The 26,852-nt window shown below is 37.9% G+C and overlaps 1 protein-coding gene across 2 annotated transcripts in view; it reads right to left on the reverse strand.

The window, feature by feature from the left end:
- The window catches only part of ulk4 (unc-51 like kinase 4), a 215,500-nt gene that overhangs the window by 1,304 nt on the left and 187,344 nt on the right, over nt 1-26,852 (reverse strand). For both annotated transcript variants that reach the window (XM_058746124.1, XM_058746123.1), the window contains exon 36: nt 2,885-2,970. In XM_058746124.1, the coding sequence (XP_058602107.1) occupies nt 2,885-2,970 (86 nt within the window). The remainder of the gene's footprint in view (nt 1-2,884; nt 2,971-26,852) is intronic.

Consider the following 26,852-nt stretch of genomic DNA (forward strand, 5'->3'; position numbering starts at 1 on the left):
GAGTGACGCTCTGGGAAGCAGGAGCAAAATAAACATCAAGCTGCTCCCCAAGCACACTCTCATCCATATTTTCTGCTCTGTGCAAATCAGTGTCCTCCATGTAGTTTTTTGACATTGTAAAAAAATAAACTTTGCTGTTACTGTGAAAATGTATTCTAAGGTGGAAAAACATGCAAGGCAACAATCTTCAGTCTTCTAGTGTGGACTGACCTAAAGCTGAAGGACATCATGAAGAACTACATCAGCTTATGCTTGGAAATTGATACTTTTAACCTGTATATGAGATAGTGTTTTTGAACCAGAATTGAACTAGATTATTTAAATGCATTAGCTTATAGTCAAAAGTTATTCACAATGGTTGTTTACTTCATGAATATGGTAATTAGAGAGCAGGGCCAAGCACAGACCTGCTTAAATAAGATAACCACGCTATCCACATATATTATTGATGCAAACACTGTGAATTTCACCCTAAATTAATTACTAATTTAAAAACTTTAAATATTTCTCCAAATTAAAACAGAGAGGTAACCCGAACCTGAGCTAATTCAATTCCTTTAAGTGCCACTACTGAGCATGAATTATTTAAAAATCAAGGAGCTATTTTTCTGAGGTGTGTTTATCATTGTCTGTCCGATATGCCCTAAAGCAAGAAAACAAATTAGCAGAACAGAGTTCTCTTCAAACTAATGCTGCTGAGTTTTAGCACTATATATAAATGTATTGCTCTACAACATGAAACCCACACATTTTACCGACATATTCAGAAATGTCATGTTTTGAGGAAAACAAGCAGTTCCACTGCAAATTGAGTGGATCATTGTGTTCTATATTAGAAAGGGAGCGAGATCAGAATGCAAGTTTGCAATATATTGTGGAGCAGACAATTTTTTTTTAAATCAAGCCCCATTTCTTTAAGCGTCTTAACTGCTGCTTGTTGCATTAAAAAATGAATTAAGTAAAGGGAAAAACCCAGTGCTAACCCTATTTAAAACTACAAGTGTGAAACAATGTGTAGACCAGGGTTAAAAGTGGCCTTAACCTGGGGTTAAAAAGATTAATATGTTATATCCAACTTCATCTGCATATACATTAAATGAGTATTCCTGGTGAAACGCAAGATAAAGGGCTAGTTTACCCAAAAATGAAAATTCTGTTACGGTTGTACCAAGCCTATAGAAACGCAAATGAAAACTTTAACAATGTCTTTATGAACCTTTTTAAGCACTTTCAATGGAGAGAGAGATCTCTCAGGGTTTATTAAAGTAATCAAGCAGTGTAATAAATGTCTTCTAAGCAGAGACACAATGAACCGATTTAATTTAGGCTTTTATGCACATAAATATTGATCAATGCATACACATAGAGCACATCAAACATAGTAAACGGAAGCTCAAATGGACTTGACGTGCGAGAACAACCCTCATTGGTTCTTATGCGCCAAGCAAGCACATTTAAACTTCTGTTTATATTTAACATGCTCTATTTATGTGCACTGAACAGAGTTTATATTTGAATGCATTACTTTTAGAAACCTTTCTGGTAAAAGTTTTGGAGAATTGGGCTTTTAATGTAGGGACAGAAACCTCTCAGATTTCCACTCCAACCTGATCCCATGACGAAAACGTACCTGTGGGAACTTTTTCGCAGTAAGTACATATCACTGCAGTTTCCAACAGAAATAAACACTAGAGGCAGTAAAACAGTGAGCACTTGTAATCGTTTTTGTACACAGTTTTGATTACAGCTCCATGTTTCACTTTCCGGATGTAACAAGCTTGGCTCAGCCAGCATGGAATTGGACTTACTATGCGGGATCCCCGGGTACGAATCCCATGAAAAACTCACAATGAAAGAGCTTAAAGATGAGAGATCGAGAATAAAAAAAAAGCTAAAACGGCATGTTTTTACATCACATTTGCTTTTGTTCATACTATCGGGTAAGTTTAGGTGTAGTGCAGTTGGCATGTTATTTTAAAACGTCACAGAGCATAAGCGTTATAGCGCCACCCAACGAACATTTCAAGTCCGAACTGCGGTGACACGTACAAAACCAACATCGCATAAAACGTACCATATCCGGGGGGAAAAAAACGAACACTCTTTCACATCGAATATGCCACGAAACGTACATGACGCTACGTATTTCGTGTTTTGCAAAAAAGTTCCCACAGGTACGTTTTCAACATGAGATCAGGCTTGATTTTTACTTCATTTGTGATTCAAAGGTGAATGAAAGTTTCTTTAAGGTATTTTTTTATTTAAAAAGTAAAAACATAAAATTTGAGGAAAAAACTAGTTTATAAAACTATAAAACTCTAGTTGATAAAACTTTCTTATGTGCATGTGTCAAACACATTCTATCAAATGCAGTATACTCTGAAAGGCCACGTATTCGGCTTTGAATGTATATTGTGAAAAGCACTATGTATATAAATTACACATTTGTAGTAACCAAAAATGTTGTTTGGGCATATCTTAAATCGCACCTGGAATACTCTTTTAAAACTTTATTCAAAGGGCCTCCAGAGCGGAAAGCATTCTGGTGTTGTTGTCATTCAGTTATGCATTGTTTTCAATAATTCGTCTCTGCTTTGCCAAGAACCTAATATTGCTGAAGCCTTGCCTCCTAAGCTTGGCTGTGCAACTTCAAAGGGATTCCTTCTCATTTTAGCAGAAGGAAGAGGAGGGGGGTCCTGCCCCCACAGGCAGCCACAATAGGCCTGTATCAATCTGAGGGTGAGGCCTGAGCACAAGGAAGCTCTCATCAGAGGCCTACGCCTCGGCCGGCAACATGAATGGATCAAAGATGAGGGTCGCACTAAAGAGACTCGACCGGGGGCCCATGCGGTGTCGGATGAGGAGCCCGTGTCGATTCACTCACCTAGTAGGCAGTGCCAGTTTCTGCAGCACGTGAACCAGGATCTGCCCTTCTGAAGAACCCCAACAGGAGCTGCCAACCGCACTCATCTGTACGGGAAGAAGATGAAATGTACCTCAGGAAACAGGCTCACAGACGACACACTCTCGTACGATGTCAACCAGAAGCAGCGTGAAACCTATTTAGTCACTTTAACGCGCTCCACGAGCTCGGCTCTATCATAACAGGCTGAAAATAGCATGAATGGTAACCCGTACGACACTCGAGTACTTTGCCGCTGATTTGACGTGTCTGTTTTTAGAATTAGCGGCTCTCCGCACTTCAGCGTGACAGAGCCCATTACAATGTCATCTCGATGGCGTCTCACAGATGAGATGCTTCATCTGAGTGAATGAGGGTCAGTGAAAGCCCCCTCTGATGAACAGCACAGGACAGACTCTTCATCTTTTTAAGAGCTCTCGGTGAATCCTGCTCCTCACGCTGGCAGATGTACAACACGCTGTGAAATCGGGAAGGCCGTTTGTAACTTTTTCCTTCATAACTCACGTACTGCTACAAATCTACCTGCCATCTTTTGATAGTAAAATATATATACTGTACGTGAAAAAAGTAACTAATAATAGACATCAGGAAAATGACTAGACCATAAAACTTTGTTAAATACAAGAACATACACACAAAGCCATTTAAAAGTTAGTCAGTAAATTTTTTTTTTTTAAACCAAAAAAATAAAGCAAGAAATCATGGAAGTGACAACATTTATAATGTTACCGAAGATTTATATTTGAAATAAAAGCTGTTCTTTTGTACTTTCTATTATCAAAGAATGCTGAAAAAAGTATGACAAAATTATTCCACAAAAATATAAAGCAGCACATCTGTTTTCAATAATAAGAAAACAATAAGAAATGTATAAATAAGAAAATCTCCCTCTAGTAACTCTATTTTGGCGATTTTTTTTTCAAGGTTTCTTTTAATGCCCTTCTTTTAAATTCTTTTAAATAATAAAAAAAAAAAAAAAAAAAAATCAGGGATACATAGTGTAGGGATAAATGAATAAACTGACCCAAGTCTTCTTTAACGCACATCAAAAATGTTAACTGGAGCTCAACTGTAGCTTGATGTGTGAGAACAAAATGGTTCTTGCTTGTCAATCAAGTTTGAGCTTCAGTTTATGTTTATACCATGGTCTGTCTGAATACTCGATTCTGATTGGCTGGCGGGTGTTGATTAAATTCGTTGAACTGCACAGGTAGTTCCAGGTCAGTTTAATCATGTTCTATATTAATGCGCTTCCTATAAACATTGGTAACCATAGTAATATACAGTTACAGTTGAATAGTAATACAGACGAAAATAACCGTCATTTTTATCGTTCCGGTCAAATATTGCAGCGCAAATATTATTAACATCTTTAATATGTGAATGCTGGGAAATGACCATGGCATAAACGGGATAATCAACAGCTAGCTGTGCATTAAACGATTTGAATACACTTCGCAGAGGTTCCGCTGCGCGTCGGGTGGTTCTTCGCCTCCACGTCGTGCATTCAAATCGTTTAATACACAGCTAGCCGTTGATTATCCCTTACATATTTGATGTGCTCAATGTATCAAAGTTTTTTATGTGAATAAAAGCATAAATTTAATTTGTTCATCATATAAAGTGCTCATGTCTCTTCTGAACACTTGGATTTAAATGCTTGATTTATATGAATTATTTTACAATGTCATTATGAACTTTTTGGAGCATGAAAGTTTTGGTTACATGGACTTTCTTTGGAGGGACAGAAGTCTCATTTCATTAAAAATATCTTCACTGTTTTGAAGATGAACGAAAACGTTTGGTATGACATGAGGGTGAGTAAATGTTGCCAAAATTTGTATTTTTTGGGTGAACTAAGCCTTTAATTTATCAATTTAAAATCACATTTTCAGTTCAGTTAATCAGGGTGTTTTTATTCATTATGTGTGTAAATGAATGTGTCCAGCTGAGGCTGTTTTCCTAATTTAAATCCTAACAGTTTCATGCAAGATAAATACTGCTCAGATTTCTTGTTATATAATGTGATATTTACATAATGAAAATGTAGTGCCCTTAAAAAGCTTCAAACTACTTTTTCTAGAGTAGCTTGACTTTAGTCTAACTTGGCAAGTGCCAATTGAGAGCATACATCATGACAGTTAAAGGGCTAGTTCACCCAAAAATGAAAAGTCTGTCATTAATTACCCTCGTGTCGTTCCAAACCCGTAAGACCTTCATTCATCTTTGGAACACAAATTAAGATATTTCTGATGAAATCCGAGAGCTTTCTGAGCCTTCACAGATAGCAACGCAACTGCCACGTTCAAGACCCAGAAAGGTAGTAAGGACGTTGTTAAAGTAGTCCATGTGACATCAGTGGTTGAGAATACTTTTTTTGTAAGCAAAGAAAACAAAAATAATGACTTCAACAATTCAATTAAATTCAACAAGAAGGTCTTGTGGGTTTGGAACGGCATGAGGGTGAGTACTTAATGACAGTACTTAATTCATTTTTGGGTGAACTATCCCTTTAATCTGTTACCAGATTAAAAATCTGATTTGTTGAATATCGCCAAATATCAGCATGACATATTGGTGGTATTAAATGAAAATTGTTTCTAAATATCTACCAACTAATATGAAAAGTATGAGGGACGAAAATCGATCAGTTCATTGGGAAATATAGTAAACAGGCAATTTTGGAAACTGTATGCAGGCCACAAACACTGCTATGAAGTCATTATACAGAAGCACACAGAGCTGAATCTGAGAACCATCATGTTCAGACACTACGCCGAAGTTCCCGAACAGACTGGGATCAACTGGCACTTCAGAAATTTGTCTTATTCTGTGTTTATGTTTCACACACTCTTTCATGCTGAGCCACATCTAAGCAAGGAGTCCACAGATTGTGACGGCACGTTCAAAAAATGCTCCCTTCCAAAACAACCGGGCAAAACACAACAGGGTGACAGCTTGTGCACAAAAGCACTGCCTGAAGAACTAATACTATCTGGAAAAACTCCTGTGACACTAAGGAACAGATCTGCTGATTTATTATTATTATTATTATTTATTTCAATAAGCTCTTGATGGAGAAATAGGGTTACACCCCTGAGTATGAGGAGGGGTCCGTAATAAGAAGGGTGGTGGGATCTTCATCACGTTTCTGAAGAGTCTGATGTCTTGTGCGAGAACACACACGCTTTATCTCTGATGTCATCACCCCAGTCCATATGCACCCGTTACTAGGCAACAGGGTTACGTACCCGGCTGAACACGTCATTTTATCCTTAGATCATTTCCTTCCTCCCCAATACACAAGTCATTACCTATTCACCCATTTAAAATGGACGTATCCAAATTTATGCTACATAATCACATGGTTAGGAACCCAACTGTTGTTAACTGAAAGCTGCAGCTCTTCCAAGGGGCTGATAGAGGGATAAGTATATGGATAGTGTATATTTATTTGAACAATAATACAAAAGAATCATTCATCCAGTCATTAATTTATACACGTGGCCACACATTTAGTGTCTAACATTAACACTTGGGGCCGGATTTACAAAACATTCTTAAAAAATTGCTGGGTTATTTTATTGGGTTATTTCAAATTGTTATATTTAAGCATTACAACAACACTAGCTACACATAATAAATAGCAGGACTAGCAATGTGTATGAGTTTTCTGAAGTGACAGCGATGACTGATAATGTAAATAATGACAGGTCATGATTATGTGTAACGCAACGTTTTACTGAATTCAAAATTCAAAAACATGCCTACACACAGGACGCGTTTACTGTAGTAGAATGAACACACATACTTGAAGCGTTCACTCGGAAGAGAGCGCAAAAACAGCAAAAATGAATGAAACAGATCGCTGCAGCTTGAGAGAGGCTCTTTAAAAGTAACTGTTCAAAAATGCGTCATTTTAAAAATGCGAAGTCGAGCTCAGTCAAGCAGGTCGTGACGAAAATGCTTATTATGATTATTAGGGTAATCTGCAAAAAACGCAAAAAGTCAATCCTTGAAGTTTAAGTTTATCAGTGCGTCTTCCGCCATGTATTGAGTCAGATAAAGACTGTCATTTTTTACTTAAGAACATCTTAATTTTTTTTTTCTTAAGAACATATTTAAGAACTTTTCAAGAATTGCACTTAAGTACATTCTTATGAACTTTGTGGAATTTATCTTAAGAAATTTCTTAACTTTATTTCTTAATAAGGTTTTCGTGAATCCGGCCCCTGATGTTACAACCAGATGTTGAACTGAATGATGGTATTATCATCTTCTGCAGAGCTGCTTTACAGCTGAATTGCATCTTGCAACATCAACACTGGTGCTAACCTGAACTGAATCAACATTGAACTGCCTTGAGCTGAAAAACAACATTGCTGCCTTTTTTTAGAACTGCCTACAGCTGAATTGAACTCATTTCAAATTTATGAACTTCACATTGTTATTGATCTGACCTGAACCAACTGGAACTGAACTAAACTAAACACTGGCTTGCTTAGTATGGGTCTGATAGACAATAATTGTAATAATTTATCAATATAACAACACTGACTCACACCATCGGATGAAAACAAAACTTGATGACACTACCAACACTGAACTGACTTAAAGGGATAGTTCACCCAAAAATGAAAACTCTGTGATTAATTACTCAATCTTATGTTATTTCAAACCCATAAGACCTTCGTTCATCTTCGGAACACAAATGAAGATACTTTTTTATGAAATCCGAGAGCTTTCTGACCCTCCACAGACAGCAAGGGTACTACCATAGTCAAGGCACAGATAGGTAGTAAGGACATTGTTAAAACAGTCCATGTGACATCACTGGTTCTATAGTAATAAAGTTAACTTGATTTGATACTGTTATAAAAATCTAAATTATAAAGTCGCTTTGGATAAAAGCGTCTGCTAAATGACTAAAATGTAAATCTCACTTATTTACATTACAAGCTTTTACAATACTTTTTGCCATATAAATATTAGCAACTGCACCAAATTGCTCAGTCTGGGTCTCTGAATAAGATTTAGGTGCTTTTTCCTCCTCAAGTATGAGCTCCATATTCTCCTATACATATATGCACACTTTTTTTCTTGTAGTTATACATACAGATTCAATAAACTCGCATTTCACAAAAATAGATTTTTCCCCCTTTGAATATTATTACTATTTAATGACATGACTAACCAAAGTTAACTTGTTTTCAAATGAAGTTTAACAGCTGTTTAAAATATTTAAAATTTAAAATATACTTTGTGATTTCTGATTTCTGTATTATTCCTGTGGTATGCAACTGCAATCGCACGTTCTGGACTTGGCAAATGTCTATTTTCCATCCATGTATGAAATGATTGTTTATTTGCTTTTGTCATTGTGAAGAGTCCTTGAGCTTGGGAAAGGTGCTATATAAAGTTATTATTATTATTATTATTATTATACATGGGGTCTAGCCCTTGTCACGGTGCACACACACGAGGGAAGCGAGGCCATGGCAGGTGGTCTTCGTGGCCATGGCCTCGGTCCCCTTGGCCCGGCCACTACAGCCGGAACCCTACAACCCTACTACTTGACTGACGAGTGGCCGGCGGGCTTGGGTTAGCTACAGCCGGCGGGCTGGACAGAGGATCGGCCGACAGACTTGACTGATGATGGACCAGCAGGCTTGAGTGAGCCACGGCCGGCGGGCTGACTTCGAAGCAGCCGGTGAACTTGACTGATGCACGGCCGGCGGACTCGCGGCACTCGCGGTGATCCTGCCAAACTCCAGCTAGAGTGGGATGATGAGTGGCGACTTCCATGCCGCGGCAAACAAAACGAGGTGAATGGGTGCCGCTTACTGTGTTCAGGTCTGGTCTTCTGTCACGGTGCACACACACGAGGGAAGCGAAGAGACGAGGATGAACTCAAAATAACAGTCTTTAATGAAAATCCAACAAAGGCAAGACAAGGCAGGGCAGACACATAGGAACACCGGGAGTAACGAGTAGACCAGACGAAAAGGAACTAAACAGGCAGGAACTAAATACACAAGATAATAAACACACAGCTGGACGAAATCATAAATCAAACTTAACAAGGACAGGAACATGACCAAATAAGGACACAAGAGGGCGGGAAACACAAGACACATGACAGAGGACTGACAGCCCTTTGCGACAAAAATATTGTGCGCATATATGAATAATTTGCAGGCAGCACAAAAAGACGGCCAATGAGGTTTCTTCACTGTTGAGTCTTCAAGCAAGAACCACCATACACTCAAAATACCCTCAAGAAGAAAAAGTGTTCTAAAGAAAATTTGAGTGAACTTGAGAAATTTTCAAGAATTGGAGAAACATACATCTAAATATTTCTCTAGAACCCGGCTTGTCATATGTTTCAACATTGTGTAATGCTTTGAATAAAGCTTGTTTTGAAATAAAATATATATATATATATATATATATATATATTACGTATTTTCTTCTTGACTCTTAATATTCCTTCTTTATACCACAAATGTTTTCCTCCTCCAGCCACAATTTATACCATTATCTTCCAAGGCTTTATTATGTTTAATTAGGATTTTTTATATATAGTATAGACCAGCCGGAAATGAAGCTTTGTTCTGAGAAAATCTCTTCCTCCTGCCAGCAATTAATTTGAGAGAAGCCAGATGACTCACAAACAAGCTCTCCCTGGAAAGCCCTCAAATGTCCACCAGATAGCGGTTGAGGAGAATGTTTTGGAACAGCCACCTAGAAGGAGCTACTTTAAATAGCTGCTGAAATTGTTCCTCAGCAGCTGATAGACTCACAGCCCCTCTGCGCAATTCAATGTGCCCAACATGCCCGGAGCAGTCTGACTCAATGCAAGACGTTATGTTGGCCTTCATTCCTCGGAGTTGGACAGAAAATCTTGCAGCTCAGATGCAATGGGTTGCAGTGTGACATGAACAATGAAAGCTGACAAGATATATTGAGTGAAAGACCGAGAAAGAGTAATCGAGACAAGGACAGTGGAAAAATATAACAAGATGGAGAGACGGAGGGAGTGAATCACGTTGTGTGTGTGAGATCTAAACTCTACTGATGGCTTCAATCACTTCAGCTTTTTATGGCTGTCATCAGATGCAGGCAACAGTCAGTCTGGTCTAAAGGGTTATTCAGTCTGACGGCAATATGCAGCATGAAATAAAAGCCATTAACTTTAACTTAAAAAAAATTAAGCTCAATTGACAACAACTGTGGCATAAATGGTTATTTTCACAATAATTCATTTCCTATAAGCTACAGCAAAACACTTAAAATGTAAATGAATGGGGCCAATTTGTACACATTAAATTACTCCTCGTTTCAAAAGGTAACCACAATACATGTACAATATGAATGTTAACATGATTTCAATGTGAAAAAATCACTTACTACCCTTTCTCTGTAAAGTTATATCAAATTTTACATTTTAGTTGCCATGACAACACAACATCAAAAATAATTATTTGAACAGCTTCACAGGTCAAATAATACAGTTTTTTTAACAAACTGCCCTTTTCACTTCCATTATAAAGTTTTATGAAACACATATATATTTAATTTGACAGAAATGCTTCCACACTTTCACTTTTAATCGTTTTAATGCCTAATATTCTAAAAACAATGTTTGTTTTTTTTTGTCTCGTAAACAGATGATTTTGAGGGTGTCTCTCATAAGTGCGTAACTACAGTGGGAAAAATGCAAACCAAAAGTCTGCACAATGTGGACAAATTAGATGTTTCACATTTTTTTCAATTATTATTTCCATATTCTGCTTTAGTGTACCAGTGGGAAATATTAATTAATGATTTCCACACATTCAAGTAATAATCCAATGAGATTTTTGTATGAACACAAAGTCCTACAACAGATGGTATAGCCTCCACAGAGCTCTGATATCAACATCGAGTCAGTGTGGGATAACAAGAAGAGACGAAGCAACTGTGACAGCCTAAATCCATAGAACAACTGTAGCAATATCTCCAAGAACAACCTACCTGCTCCAACTAGCTTAAAAAACTGCAAAAGTCTATCTAGGTGAACCTAGCAAGCCTGCCAGTCAACTCACATAGAAAATGAATTAAAAAAACATCTGCTCAACTCCGTGCCAAAAGACATGTACAGTCATTGAGAAACACACTTTATCATGATCCAGTCACTACCAACCTTGAACTTAGGATGAGCCTTCTGACAGAGAAAGATTTTTAACATTGATAAGAAAACATCACGAAAACAAACGTTTTCTCTTCAACTCCCTCCTCCGAACCTACACAAGCTCTGTTGCACATTTAATATGCAAGCAGTTTCCTAGTTTCCCCACTTCAAAGGCTGACATGGAACAGTACACCCAAGTCCTTGTAATTACCAACTGAATTAACATGCCTATTAGCATATTAGTATAACAGATTCTCAGATGGGGTCTTAAGGGAGACTCCAATGTTCCTTACACTCGCGCGCTCAAGTGCACGACCCGCCATTCTGTTAAGAGGACAAGATGAGAGGATGTGGAGATGAACACAATCAATCCACAACCTACAAACACGTACCACACACACACAAAAACACACACACTTTCATCGGTGGCTGCATAATAATATAAGATGACCAGATGAGCTTTAATACAATTATGCACATTGTCTTCAGATAATACCTCTCGTCAGACCTGACAGAAAAAAAGAATGGTGACTATGAGAAGATAAACAGTTTGAGGCAGTTTTGAATAATGCGTGGGTAAGCAGAATGGGTATCATCTGCTAAAAGCACATTCTGAATGTATGGCTGTGCTATGAGACAGGAAGCAAATGTTGTTTGAAAGAGTTTGAAAGAAAAAAAGCATGCTGAATATAATTCAAACTATGTTTTCTTCTGGTTCGTAATGTGCAGGTTTAGTAATCCCTTAAAAATGTACTGTGGTAGTGCCGTGGTAAAGCTACTATACTGTGTACTTCGCTATGCACTACGATACTGAATGATTACCATATTCATGCACCATGTTATTTACAAGGTAACCCAAGGTACTTCAAAGAAAAATTTCTTGTGTCATGGTACTTTTTGTGTATATTCTCTAGCTTTTTTCCATTACACTTACATTTATTTATCTAGAAGAACATAAGTTGAGAACAAGTGTCAAAGAACAAGTTCCAAAATTGCTCAGAAAAGTACAAGCCATAATAGAGTTGCATTTGCTACAGTGTTTTTGTACTGACTCCAGCTAAACATGGAGTGGTTCAGAACAAAGAGTTCAACAACCTTGTACTTATTTTTCCAAACCTTTCCTTTCACAGCCTCTCTTTCTTTCTGACATTAGAAATTATTATGTGGACTACAGAGGAGAACAGTAGAATAAATCATGATGACTCGAAGGCTACATTCAATTATATAAAGTTTATTTTCTTCAGTTAGACTTCAATTCTGTTAGGGTATAAAAACACAGCAGATGAGGTGAGGGCAAGAGAAAAAAAAACAAAAAACAGGCTCTTACAATGCTTCAGAATCAGACACTGCGTGTGCAATTTATGATTTGGATAAGTATTAGCTGTCCTGAATAAGTCAAATGATTTGAAATATCATTAGCAAAAATGGTATGGGACGAGTTTTAGCGTTTTAATTACCATTAGTTGAAAAAGAGCAGTAAATACTTAAGTATTGAGGTCTGTATCTCTGACTGTAGATGGGTTCTATTGGCTTCACAACATTTAATGAACTTGATGAAATTTCTAGACCTGCTGACGTACGAGACTGAATGCTGTGCTTGAACAGATTCACCAGAGCGAATGGCAAAGCTTAGTGTGATATCAATGTTAACCTGCATGTTTCAAGATCCTTATAGAGAAACCATGTAGAAAATGGCAGAAATGTAAGTAAGAAACTTCCTAGTTGACCTCGCTTGAAGAACGTATTTTCAGTCCTGCGCTAACATCTTCCAAATGAAACAGGTTTTGCTTGCTTGCAGAGATTACATTTTTAAATGTGAACGTGTATGAATGGCTAATTTTGACTCCAAGCAAGCCACAAAGCTCTAATTTTGATTAGTCTTTGAACCTATTGCAATCTATTGACCCTAACTCTTGTTCATTAACTTTCTCTAACATTACCCATCCACGTAATATGCTGATCAGTCAGTCTCTGCTGACTCATAAACAGCATGCACCGCACTCTGGTCACTCAGAACATACTGTTCCCATTCTGAACCAATGTTTTGTGTGGCCTAGGCGTGAAATGGAGCCCTCTTCCTCTTTAGCCTTTGTACTGTTCTTTGAAAACCCCTTCATCATGTGCTGGATCTATTTCTGATATTATAGAGGCAATTAGTGAGGTCTTTGATGGCTTGATAAAAATGAGCATGCATAGATTTTACAGCGCTGCAATTAATGAATACTAATTAAAAGGCCTTTGTTGATGGCCGGGGTGAGAGATGGATGAGTGAGCTTGATTTTTCTTGCTTTAATTGAAAGCCTTTGTCACTTGCCCACTCGCGTGTGAATAAGTGCTCTCTGTCACTCTCAAAAAATAGGAGAACAATGTAAATTAATTTGCATCATTTGCATAAATATAAAGCTTTTTTGCATAGGTGGTGAAAGCAGTCGGATTCATAAAACATCCAACTGTCACTCACAAGTTTGTCTGATTGAATAATCCACGCTCGCACTGGTTTACGTCAAACCGTCTTCGGTTCATCACTCTTTCATCCTATTGGATGCTCTGAAGACAGCAGAGCGTCGACCTGTCTTGCTGTATGTTGCGGGAAGCGGAAGGAAAGAGTGATGATTGAAAGGATGTGTGTAGAATGTGTCATTCATTTGGAGTCTTGTACCTCTTAATGGAACTAGTGTGTTAGAGCCTTATAAATAAGAATGCTCAGAATCTAGGTCAATCCATTATCAATTTGACAAATTCAGAGAAAATTTTGTAGAGAATACAAAGTTTGTAAAGTTTTTAGTACAGTAGATTAGCTTCATTTACTCAATTTTACAGGTGGTCTCAGCCTCAGATGGCACATTCACACACTGGCCACATTCCTTTCACTGACTGCCTAATGCACATTGTACACAAAACTTGAAAGCACTTAATTGTGTTCACAAGGTGATATTATGAGCAATTCTGAGGAATTTACCAAATTTTTATTCACCAAAGTTAGTGGAATCAAGTCACTGGCATCAGATAAGCTTTGTTTTGAGAAGCTTAGTATTAGGACAAACATGGATATGTCTTTCCAGTGTTCTCTCTGATACTTCCAACCCATTGTTTGCATACATTCAATGCGATATTTGACTTCAGATAAACCCATTCCTAAACAACCTACGTATGGTTGGTCACATTACACATCAGTCAATCTGTCTTTTCCCGACTACGTGGGACTTGGCCATAATAAACTGCACTTACGTTGTTGGAATAAGGTCTGGCTAGGTGACACGACATATTAGGTTTCATGGTCAATCCATTCTCCAAACCACTTGTCCTCTGTAGAGTCACAGGGATGCTGGAGCCTATCCCAGCATATCAGCCTGAAATCAGGGAAGCATCATGGATGTATGGTGGTTCCATGATATTACACCGAATTTGACATTGCTATCAATGCGCTAACTTGTCCTATCGCTGGCTTTCACCCCACTAAAGATGAAGTCTGTAAGTCCTGGCTGTTGATCAAGGATCTTTGCTATTTGTACTTTAATATTTTCATCACAACAAAACACTGTCACTATGGGAAAGACTACCTCAAACTCCACAAAAAGACACACCTGAGCTGGCACTGAGCGAAACCTCAGGCATTAAAAACTTTTTATGCAACTGTGCAGCATGCAGCGTGCCAGCACTCAAATCCCAATGCGTGTGCTGTTTCTGGAGCTGATAATTGTGTGAGATAATGCAGATCTATGCTGATAACAGGAAGCTGGAGAGCATTGTTTTTTTTTTTTTGCTGCAGACACCATGCAGAGCAGATAGTACAGATGGGATAGAGGACAGATAAAAATGGATAGAGAGAGGGGGAGAGATAGAGAAAGAATACAGTTTGTCTTGGCTTTGCTGTGGTGGTGGAAATGGAACATGACATTGTCAGTGCTCTACCCTACATTGCCAAAGTAGGACAAGGTCAGCGAGGAACAATAATACAATTGTTGTCATCCATGGTAACGCATTAATATTATACTAGAGGAAGATCTGGGGCTTCTCTGTAACAGTTGCATGAGCTTTACATTGACATTATATTGATTTAGTAGGCACTTTTATCCAAAGTTTACCAGAATAGTACAAAGTTCAGTCATAAACTCCAGTCATGAATTTGATATAGGTAGCTTGATGTGGATAGCCAGTGGAGTGTGACATGGACAGTCTTTGAATGACTAAAGACTTGACATGCTGCCAAGATCTTTTGAGATTATCTGATTAACCAACCATTGTTTTTGATCAAGAAAGCCAGCTTATATGTCACTGCAGGATTCCAGTCTAGGAACTTTAAAGTATATTCAGACAGGTCTGATTGCCCTTATATTGCAAATCATGGGCAAAAGTGATAGGAAAAACGGAATGATTGAATGATATGGCCAAGTGAAGTAGTGCATTTCAAGAATAGGAGGGGGCCCAACACTGAACCCTGAGGCACCCTGGTGGTTAGGTGATGTAACTTAGACACCCTTCACCTTCAGGAAACCTTGAAAGATCTGCCTGTGGGGTAGGGCAGGTTTAACATAAACATTAAGGGCATAACAGCCCCACTAGTAATATATAAAGCATTGCAGGAATTCACCAATAATTGCACAGGAGAATTCTGTCAATCACAGAAAAGTCACTCCTTCTTCCTGTTCCTAACCTCATTGACAATTCAGCTCACACCTTCGTCTGTGACCAGTAGCGCGGTACCTAGCCCTGACGGTTCATCTTTCGAAAACAAGTTTTGCCCATGGAGGAGTGTGCAAATGGGTGTTTGCGAGCGCAGGCCGGTGGCCCGAGGCACCATACCTGGGTCAATACTCTTTCATGCTGCAGCTGGGCTGAACGACGAGGCCATTGTTGCTACTGTCACGCTGTGAGGGGTTCCAGTCTGCAGGGGTGGCCACAGCAGAGCTAATGAGCACGCCTCTGAGTCCCAGGAGTGGGAGCTTGCCGTGCAAAAAGTGTGTGCATGTGTTTGTGTGTGAGCGAGCGTCTGCTAGCACCACTGTCCTGCTCCTTCCTCTGCATTATTCATGCACTCAATACACACTGCCACATTCTGCTATCCTGAGAGCATCGTGTGATGTGTATCTCAGGGAATGTCTCACTACCTCCGTCCCTTCTCTGTCTCTTGCTGTCTACTAGTTTGCCCCTTTCGTTGTCACCGACGACTCGGTGAACTGATTGAGAATGTAGAACAGCAGTCACACTTGTGTCCTTGTGGTCCAGGGCTCACCACAGCGGGGAAGGCGAGAATCATAATGATGAGAATCATGTTTTTTTGGCTTTTTGCCATTTTATATTGACAGGATAGTGGAGAGACGACAAAACGGAATCTGCAAATGATGCAGATTCGAATGTGTACTGGCCACAGGAGAACCATGGTCTAATATGATGGAGCATGCAACCTAACCTCTAGGTCATGGCTCGAGGGAGAATCCTTTTGAAAAGGCAACATATTTTTGGACCATAAATCTGGCTCAGGCTACTTCTTCAGTGCAAGTCTATGGGATTTTTTCACGCATTTTATTGTCTTACAGGAAAAAAATAATAAAAATCTTCAACAATCGAGAACCCTGTATCACAAGCACTATAGTAATAATGATGCTTCCCTTTCCATCCACCGCTAATCAGGACTTTGTGCTAAATGAAACTAATTGGCTATAATGCAGGAAGTCAGGGAAAGTCTAAATGAAAAGACTCAAACTCCTACAGATTCACAAATAAAGCAGCAATATCAAAAAGCAGGAGGTTATGAAGGAACAAACAGTGTCGTTTGCCTGTGAGAAGGAAGCTAATTACTCATACTCAATGTGGATCAGAGCAGAGCAGTATTCTCTAAAGACTAAATCATTAGGTAGAATCAGACATGACAATAAAATACCACGCATACAGCAACACATCAGAGGGACGCCAAGAGAGAGTATATGTGTGTGTGTAAGAAACGCCCGACGGGTGATTTATTTCCAGTAGTCTCGGAAGGCTGACAGCGGATGAGGCCAGTAATGTGACCAGGTCATTTCATTCCATTAGCACTTTGGTTACAGAGCCCGTGTGTAATTAGGACAGGGACAGCAAGTCATGAATCAAAGAGGACGATTTAAAACACACAAACAACAGATATGCTTCAGTGCATACAAACGTACTCACACATAAATCCCCCCCCCCCCCAAGTGATGCATGTCTCATAAGTGTCTTTGGAAAATTCGTAACCAGCCTTTCAGTCACCAATGGACTTGAGATAGACAATTTAATATCCTGAGGATATTAAATACATTTGCTTTTTGCAAGTGTACTTTTTGATTTCACTCCTGCCCGAATCAAACACATCTGTACTGTTCTAAGACAATCTTGGTACGAGTTATATGAAATAAATTACAGAATGTTTTCCAGCAAAATCAGGGTCCTGTGAGAAAACTAATCCCATCTGAACAGAAATGTCTGTGATTGTGGTATTGTTTTTTTTTTTTTCTCTCAAAGCTTCTCTTGACCGAGTTCGACCTTTGTCGAATAATGTAAGTAAAGTTAATTTTCTTGTTGTGCTGCCTGGTGTACTTTTATTACAGATACAGACCTTTTTGTCAGCCTTCTGGGTAAAATAAAAATTTAAGTACGGTTTAAAGTACCGCTTGCACCTCATCTGATGCATGAAAAAGAAGTATAGTAATAAAGAGGGTCTAAGAACGGCCATCAGGTATGAACTTAATTTCTTATCCTAATTACATACGTACATAATATTATAAATGTAACACATACACACGTGGTCAGAATTGTTGGTACCCTTGGTAAATATTACCAAAAAAAGGCTGTGAAAGTAAACATGCATTATTAATCCTTTTGATCTTTATTAAAAAAATAAATAAAAAAACAACATAAAAATCTAACCTTTCATTGAACTAACTGGGGGGAAATCTCATTATGAAATAAATGTTTTTCTCAAATACACGTTGGACACGATTATTGCTACCCCTAAAAATTCTTATGAGTAAAATATCTGTGAAGTATATTCCCATTCATATTTACAATTTTGAGCATACCAGGGTGATTATGAACATAAAATTATCCAGCCATGGCTTCATGTTTCACAGGAATATATATAGGAGGGAAAACAAAGCCCAAATTCCCTTAATCATCCATCAAAATGAGAAAAACCAAATAATATATTTCTCATGTGCAGCAAAAGATAATTGAGCTTCACAAATTAGAAAGTGACTTTAAGACTTTAATTGCCTTTACCATCAGGGCAATAATTAACAATTTCCAATCAACAGAAAATGTTACAAATCTGCCTGGAAGAGGACATGTGTCTATATCGTCCTAATGGTGAGGAGGAGAGTTTGAGTGGCTAAAGACTCTCCAAGGGCCACAGCTGGAGAATTGCAGAAAATAGTTGAGTCTCAGGGTCATAAAACCTTAAAAAAATAAATAAATCAAACCTACACCACATCTACACCACGTTGTTTGGGAGGGTTTCAAGAAAAAAAAAAAAAAGAAAAAGAAAATCAAGTAAAGAAAATGCACTCAAGCAAAAAAAAAAAAAAAAAAACCCCAGCATATTCAATTGTCAGACACGACTGGAACTTCAAATGGGACTGGCTTCTATGGTCAGATGTAACTAAATAGTTTTTTAGCAGCAAACACTCAAGATGGGTTTGGTGAACACAGGGATAAAAAGTACCCCATGTTTACAATTAAATATACTGCTATATTTTTTATGTTGTGGGTCTATATTTCTGCTGGAGGTCCTGGACATCTTGTTTAGAAACATGGCATCTTTGATTCTATCAAATACCAACAGATAAAAAATCAAACAGTGACTGACTCTGTTAGAAATCATATAATGGGCCATGTTTGGATCTTCCAACCGGACAATAATCCAAAAACAAACCTTAAAAACAATGCAAAAATGGGTCACTGGGTACAAAAGCTTCTGCTGGCCATTCCAGTCCTCTGACCTGAACCCTATAGAAAATGAGTGGGGTGAACTGAAGAGGAGAAGCACCAACATGGATGGGAATCTAAAGGGTCTGGAGTGATTCTGGATGAAGGAATGGTCTCTGATCTCGTCAGATGTTCTCTAACCTCATCAGGTATTATAGGAGAAAACTCAGAGCTGTTATTTTGGCAAATGGAGGTTTCAAAAAGTACTGAACAAAAGGGTATTGTTAATTATGTCCAATGTGTATTAGAGAAAAACATTTATTTCATAATGATATTTCCCCCCATTTTAAATTCTTATTCTCCAATGAAAGGTTAGATTTTTGTGAATTTTTTTAATAAAATATCAAATAATTAACAATGCAGATTTATTTTCACAGCCTTCTTTGATCATATTTACCATGGGTACCAACAATTCTGACCTTGTGTGTATATATGTTTTTTTTTTACATGATAAAACCACATCCAGACAATATTCTTTGTTAAAAAGTAAAGAAATCCTGGACCCACTCTATATGAAGTGTCTTTAACTAGTATGCACGAACATTTAAATATGAATAAGTAATGCACTTATTGTCTACAAGTTTTTACATATAAATTAATATTTTTTATGTAAGTATATAGAAGTTAAAGGTGCCGTAGGTGATTGTCTTCAGAAACATTTTTTGTTATTCTGGTTGAAAGTCTCCTTACATCCTGATAGCAATCATTAAGTTAAGTGGTCTAAATGTATTTATCTGTATTTCTATATTCTGTGGAAGGTGTAGAACCAAGAAATGTTCGTCCAATCAAAACGCTCGGTCCGAGCGTTTTAATTGGCTTTCCTACCTGCCTGTCAACGTATGTATTTGCATACCTCTGCGCATCCTGTTTGCGCAGACAGGATACGTCATAAGCGCGTTCACGCACGCTGTGTGGACAGAGCAAGAATGGCAGTAAACATCAACAACCCAATCTTCCTTCCTGGTATTGTAGTACTTTTACTAACTGTGCTGTAAAGTTTTCTCACCGGTGAATGACACATGTAGCCCAGCGGTTCCCAATTCCAGTCCTCGCGCCCCCCGCTCTGCATATTTTGCATGTCTCGCTTAGTTAACACACTCGGTTCAGATAACCAGCTCGTTAGAAGTGAGCTCCGTGCATGAACTATGTTCCGATTGACATGCTCCCTACACAGTGTTCATTGCTCTCTAATCCCTGAGCAGGGGAAATCCGTTGAAGTTTATTTCACGTCGGAACATTCACTCACGGATTTGCGCTGCACAGCGTCTTCACACACAAAACTTACTAGAGAAGTGTTAAGTGTGACATAATATACCTCTGTAAATAAATACAATTTAAACTCACGTTTCACACACTTTAATGCCGTTTGTATGGAACATACGCTTTGAACTGGAATCATGGCGGAATATCTGGCGATGTCCACTTCGCAGGGCAGTTATTACGGTCGAACAGAACAACCGTCGGATGTGCTAAGATATACATATGAAAAGTGCAGAGCGTGAGGACTGTAATTGGGAACCGTTGATGTAGCCTATTGTAGTAATTTAATGTTTTCTTTGGTATTCTGCTCTTTGAGTGTATGTACGTTCAGGGGGCGTGGCTTTGGACGGCGATTGCAAGGAAGGTGGGACATTCGCTATCAGTGCTATCAGGCTAACGTTAGCATTTTCCGAGCTCTCCTATTGCACCTTTAAATAAACATAATATAAATCAGTACATGAAATTACACATCCTAAATTGTAACTGAAATTTCATTTAGAAAAGTAAATAACCAGTTAATGCTAACTACAGATGGACATGAGTACTCTGAAGTGCAATCAAATGATTGATCACAGCAACCCAATTATTGTAGTGACTTTAATTCAATGTAATTTTTAATATTCTGATTAACTGACCATTCACAAAGAGCTTGATTGACAGGCGATCCAACCAATCATAACACCAAATCCACCATCTTGCCCGACAAACAAATCAAACAGGAGAGTAGATTAACTTCGGTGGACTTAAACTTGAAAAAATGGTGTGTATTGACGTCTTTCCGTGGTTGAAATAAAATGTGCTATGATGTTCATTCATGTTTATTTTGTGCTTTAAGTAAATATGAAAAGACGATCGGTTCACGTGTGCCGCTTGAACTGAAATCCCAACTGTGATCTGTCAACACATTAAAGAGCCACAAAACAGTATTAATTGCTTGAATTTCATAAAAGAGACACATTTTTAAAGCTGAGACCTTGTTTCATACCAGAAGTAACCTGTTCTGTCTTGTCTGTCGGTATGTTGTCAGTTTCCTCTTTGCTCCACGATGAATTTTTACTGCATGAGAACATGGTGTGTAGTGTGAGAGCGGCATGGCCTGTCGGACATAACAACAGTAACTAAGGAGGGTGGGTTTTTGTGTTGGGATAACAACTGTAGACACACTGTGACTTTCAGTTTGAGACAGCAATGGACCTGTTTTTGCGTTCAAAAATCAGCTAGATGAAGCACAACTGATGGAATGGATTGCAACAGAATGTATCTTGAGATGCGTTTTTATATGTTGAACTATTTTTCCACTTATAAATGTGACAGATAGTGAGAAGTAAATAAACACGAAGGTGCAATGCGATAGTTAAAGATTTTCATCTAACACATCTGTACACTAATAAGCAAATTGGGTTGGATGGTACTTGCTCCATCGGTCTTCATCTTGAGGTCCACAAAATCAGCAATTCATTAATTAGTTGAGTACTCAAGCAGTCATAATGACCAAAATACGCATTCATAGTCATTTGTTCTGTTAACAGTGGGAATGATGAAGCAGCCAGCATCTTTTCGGAGTGTACTCTATGATCAATAGAGAAGCACCAGTCAATCTCATGCTTCATTAAACATATATGAGACACTATACATATTTAGTCATTTAGCAGACGCTTATACATAGGTTTAAGTGCTTACAAACACACAGTCCTCTTTACCACACAATAACAAAACAAACAAAAAACATTATTTACATCTCCCTCTAAATCCAGGATGAGAGACACAGAGACAGGTGGAGACAGTAAGAAACAGACAGATAAAAAGAGAGACGGTGTTAAAACAACCGAAGTGTTGTGATCTGGCTCGATGACACTAATGAGGCCTATAATAGCTCTTGATGGAGGGAGAAGATCCTGGGGGGGCAGAAACGGGGGTGGATGATCAACGAAGAGACAGAGAGAGAGAGAAAGTCTTCCACACAAGCATATAAAACGCTGAAGCACAAATTACACATTGCGGATGATGAAATGAGGAAAAAAATGTTTGGTGATTACACAAAGAGAGAAAGGGAGAGAAAGATTGGAAAAAGTAGATGGGTGTGACAGATCAGTAGAACACTTAAGGTTGTTCAGAATAAAAAGTAATCTGCAGACAACGTTCTGGGAGACGGTAGTCTATTTAACTAGCCAATCGAATTTACATTATGATAATGAAGTGGGAAAGCACTTTCTAAATGTAGTCTGATTACGCTAAATACATTTTCTGCTGTTCACTGTGGTTTAATCAGGGATGGTGTGGTATTAGGAAATACAAAAAATGAAGATACCATCAATATTTATTCAGATTCCAGTCATATAAGTTTTTCTAAACCTGTATTATTATTTTCTGGATGTATTTGGAAGGCAAAAATGTCCATTGTCTATAGTATGAAACACAGCTCACAAGGAAATCACTTGCAAATCAAGCAGCTTTCTGTTGGTCAGATGCAGCAAATTCTTGTGACCAGTTTGAACCAGTTGTGAAATCTGCATGTGGGACTTGTTGACCCTCAAGCAAAATTCCCAGTCGCATCGACTCCCAATGAAATGAGTAGATTAAAATGTTGAAAATGTCGCCGCACCTTTACACAGGAAAGTACTTTATAGGATGTCCAAGCTGCTCTTTGACAGTGAAGGGATGGGGGCTGTTGAGCTTCAAAGTACATTTAAACATGGTGCTTAAAAGACACTTAGGTTGACGTCAAATGTTTCTGTCACATTATCATTGCGGTCACACCTGACATTTGATTGTACACAAATGTGAATGAGATTTAAGGAACTGTGGTACAGGGAAAGTCTTTCAGCAAATAAAGACTTACACCTCGGACTTCTCCTGACATAAAACTATTTTCAGAAGCTTTTTGAATATTTGGAGCTTGACAGCCCTTGTCCCATTCTATTTTTGTTGCATGGAAAATATACAGTTTTTGGCATTTTGTAAAATATTTTCAAAAAACGTGCTTGATATACTCTATAGACATAAATATTACTAAAAAGCTCAACAGTGTTGAAATGCTTCTTGAGTACTTAGCATATTAGAATGATTTCTGAAGGATCACGAGTAACAGTTGCTGAAAATTCAGTTTTGACATCACATGAATAAATTACATTATAAAATATATTCAAATCTAAAAAAGTTATTCTAAATTGTAACAATATTTAACAAAATTACTGTTTTACTGTGTTTTTGATCAAATAAATGCAGCCGTGGTGACCACGGTCACGCTTTATTTTAAGGTCCAATTCTCGCTATTAACAAACCATTAACTATGACTTTTGCCTCAATAAACTCCTAATTTGCTACTTATTAATAGTCAGTAAGGTAGTTGTTAAGTTTAGGTATTGGGTAGGATTAGGGATGTAGAATATGGTCATGCAGAATATGTGCTTTATAAGTACTAATAAACAGTCAATATGTTAATAATAGACATGCTAATGAGCAATTAGTTAATAGTGAGAATGGCTCCCTATACTAAACTGTTACCAAAACTTCTTTCAAAAATATTTTAAACCAACCCCAAACTTTTAAACAGTACGGTACACTGACTTTATATATCAACTAAAAATATTAAATTCCCCTGGAACAAATCCACACTTTTTCAAGGTATGTGACCTGAGTAGATAAATACTTGTGTTTGTGAGAGATATGTTGAAGAGATATCAGCCCTGGGCCACCGCTCTTAAAATCATAATATTTAAGATCTTTGTTAATGTCCTCATCCACAAACACAAGTGTGCTGGAAGCAGATGGAATGAAAGCAGAAATCGTGTATTCGTGTAATCTGTGTAATTGTGTGAGAGCGAGATGCTGTGCTGATGTCTGTCTGACACCGTCATTCCAACAGAGACCAGTAACACGAACTTAACTAAAGAATATTTCTTTCTCTGTCTAGACTGTATTTCACATCTGAAGCTCAGAGCAGCTTGAGGTTTGTATGCATTCCGAGAAACAGATCAAGTTCTTATCAGGAGGGGAAAAACTGATGCAATCAATGAAGGATGATACCAACATGACAGACATTTGCCAGTGTGGCAACACTACAGTGCATTGATTGTTTTACAAACTTTCTAATGTCAGCGTTTCCACAAATTTCGACCATTTAATTTCCATTTGAGATTTCAAGCCAAGTCAAGTCAAGTCACCTTTATTTATATAGCGCTTTTAACAATACAGATTGTGTCAAAGCAACTTCACAATATCAAAATAGGAAAATAGTGTGTCAATAATGTAAAATTACAAGATTAAACACTCGATTTCAGTTAAAGGCATTTCATTATTGACTTCAGACCAATGTTAGTTTTCTTCTTCTTTGTCATTTTTTTCTGTCATCTTTTCTAACTACTCCTAGACCATTGCTCTGATTTTCATAAAAATTAAATAGTAGATCTTCAGACCATGGTGACAAAAGTTTATGTAACTTAAGCTGAGTAGTCAAACTTGTGAATGAGTTAGACGAAGAGCACGCCAAAATGACAAAATGAGGCTACATCCTCACAACGCTTTAGCTTATTCAAACCAAATTTGGTGCATGTTATGACAACAATGACCTGAGGGTATATGAGTTTTGGCAGTGCGCCACCTATTGGTCAATTATATATATATATATATATATATATATATATATATATATATATATATATATATATATATATATATATATATATATATATATGAAAAATTTACATTTTTGCTACATTTTGTCACCTACTGGCCAATAATTGATTAGCAATTACATCACATTAAAAGTGATTGTTTTTCAACCATTTTGCCTAAAGACATGAACAAATATCTTTAATTACTCATTTTTGCAGGTGGTCTGGTGTTCCCTGCAATGCTTTGCTTAGCTCCTCATTTTGCAGATAATTGCTGCTTGCAGCTTTATTTATTTATTATTATTATTATGTTATTGTTTTTGTTGTTCAGTGCCATTTCTAAGAACTAATTAGAACCAATTGGAGTCATTCTTTACAGATAATTCTGAAATAAATCAAACTCAGATGGGAAAAGTCAATTGCATTCTTTTTATGGTGAAATTTAATTATCATTGAAGCTCAACAAGCAAATTAACACAAAGAAAACACTGTAATTTATAGAAATGTTCCAGTGTAAATTCTCTGATATTTCCAGGTTTTCCATGACGGTAGGAACCCTGATTGCCATAATTAACTTTGCTGTTTCAGCAAAAAAATAAGGGAGAGCAATTTTAACCACAGAAGCTCATAGGAATCTGTGTTTATTTTTCATATGAGTGCTTGAGTGTCCCTGAAGTGTCAGTTTGAGTTTGTGGCTGGGCAGCGTATGAAAGACTTGTTTGGATGAGGTCACTCTCTTCTCTCTGGAGTCTGTCAAAGCCAACAGCTCCTTTCCAAATATCTGCAGTGTTTGAGCACAGATGAAGTCATCAGAACACTGATGACTCAACCACAGGCTGGGCAAGGGGCACATATTATAAACACATGCATATTCCCAGTATGCAGGGGATACCTATATATTTGCACACAATACCAAATCCACAAGTTTTAGAACAACTTTTACTACAGGGCCGTTGAATGCTTGAATCTGATTGGCTGACGAACGTTCTAAGGTGTGCAATTATTTTAAGGGAAACGCATGGCGAACGTAGTTCCAGGCAGCTCTTGACCGTATTACATGACCATATCACTTCGCCAAATGATTTCTGTTATTTCAAAGGTCTTACAACAGCAAAATAACCAAGACCCACAACGACACTGGCCAAATAAATAAATATAGTAAACAATATGATAAAAACGACAGATCATGTCCACGTTTTGCCACAAAATTACAGTTTATTATGTACGGAAAGCACATACTCTATCTCTCCCGCTCTCTCTCCCTCACAGACCGCACATACATAACAGTTTGCACACACACTAACATACATCGCACTAATGTTGTTAGCGCTACTCTGATGATTTTATCAGTAGTTTAACAAGCGAGGTAACAACGGCGCTGTACGTGAACAAAAGGAACGAAGTTTCACTATAACTAGAGACATTGCTGCCGAACACTATTGAGTGACGCACAGAGGTAATCTCTCTCTCTCTCATAACTTAGTTATTAACTGTATTAACTGCATTAATCTGCTATCAACGGCTCAAGCCTCCGTTACTAGGTTTAAAATGATGTTTTGGACGCAATGGAGGTGTTGGATGAGATGCGGAAGAAATAATCCTACTCACAATACCGGACGAATGCCTTGAAATATATCATCTGATCGATGTCTTGAGGTGTGGCAACCGTAGTATAAGCGGAACAATTGACTACGGTCCGTTGAATTATTCGAAAAATAATGCAAACCCGAGGTGCTTCGCGTCGTGGCCGCATCACCACCTCGAGTGTGCATTATTTTTCTAATAATTCAACGGACCGTAGTCAATTATTCCTTACATATTTTCCAACAAACATGTTTATCCACAGACTATGCCACAATAAGAAAGAATAGCCTTTTCAGGACCTCGGAGAGTGACCCACTCAACACTCATGCACGGTCATGATAAGAATAAATATATAATATAC

The sequence above is a fragment of the Onychostoma macrolepis genome, chromosome 16, assembly GCF_012432095.1.
Source record: "Onychostoma macrolepis isolate SWU-2019 chromosome 16, ASM1243209v1, whole genome shotgun sequence".
Classification (NCBI taxonomy): Eukaryota; Metazoa; Chordata; class Actinopteri; order Cypriniformes; family Cyprinidae; genus Onychostoma; species Onychostoma macrolepis.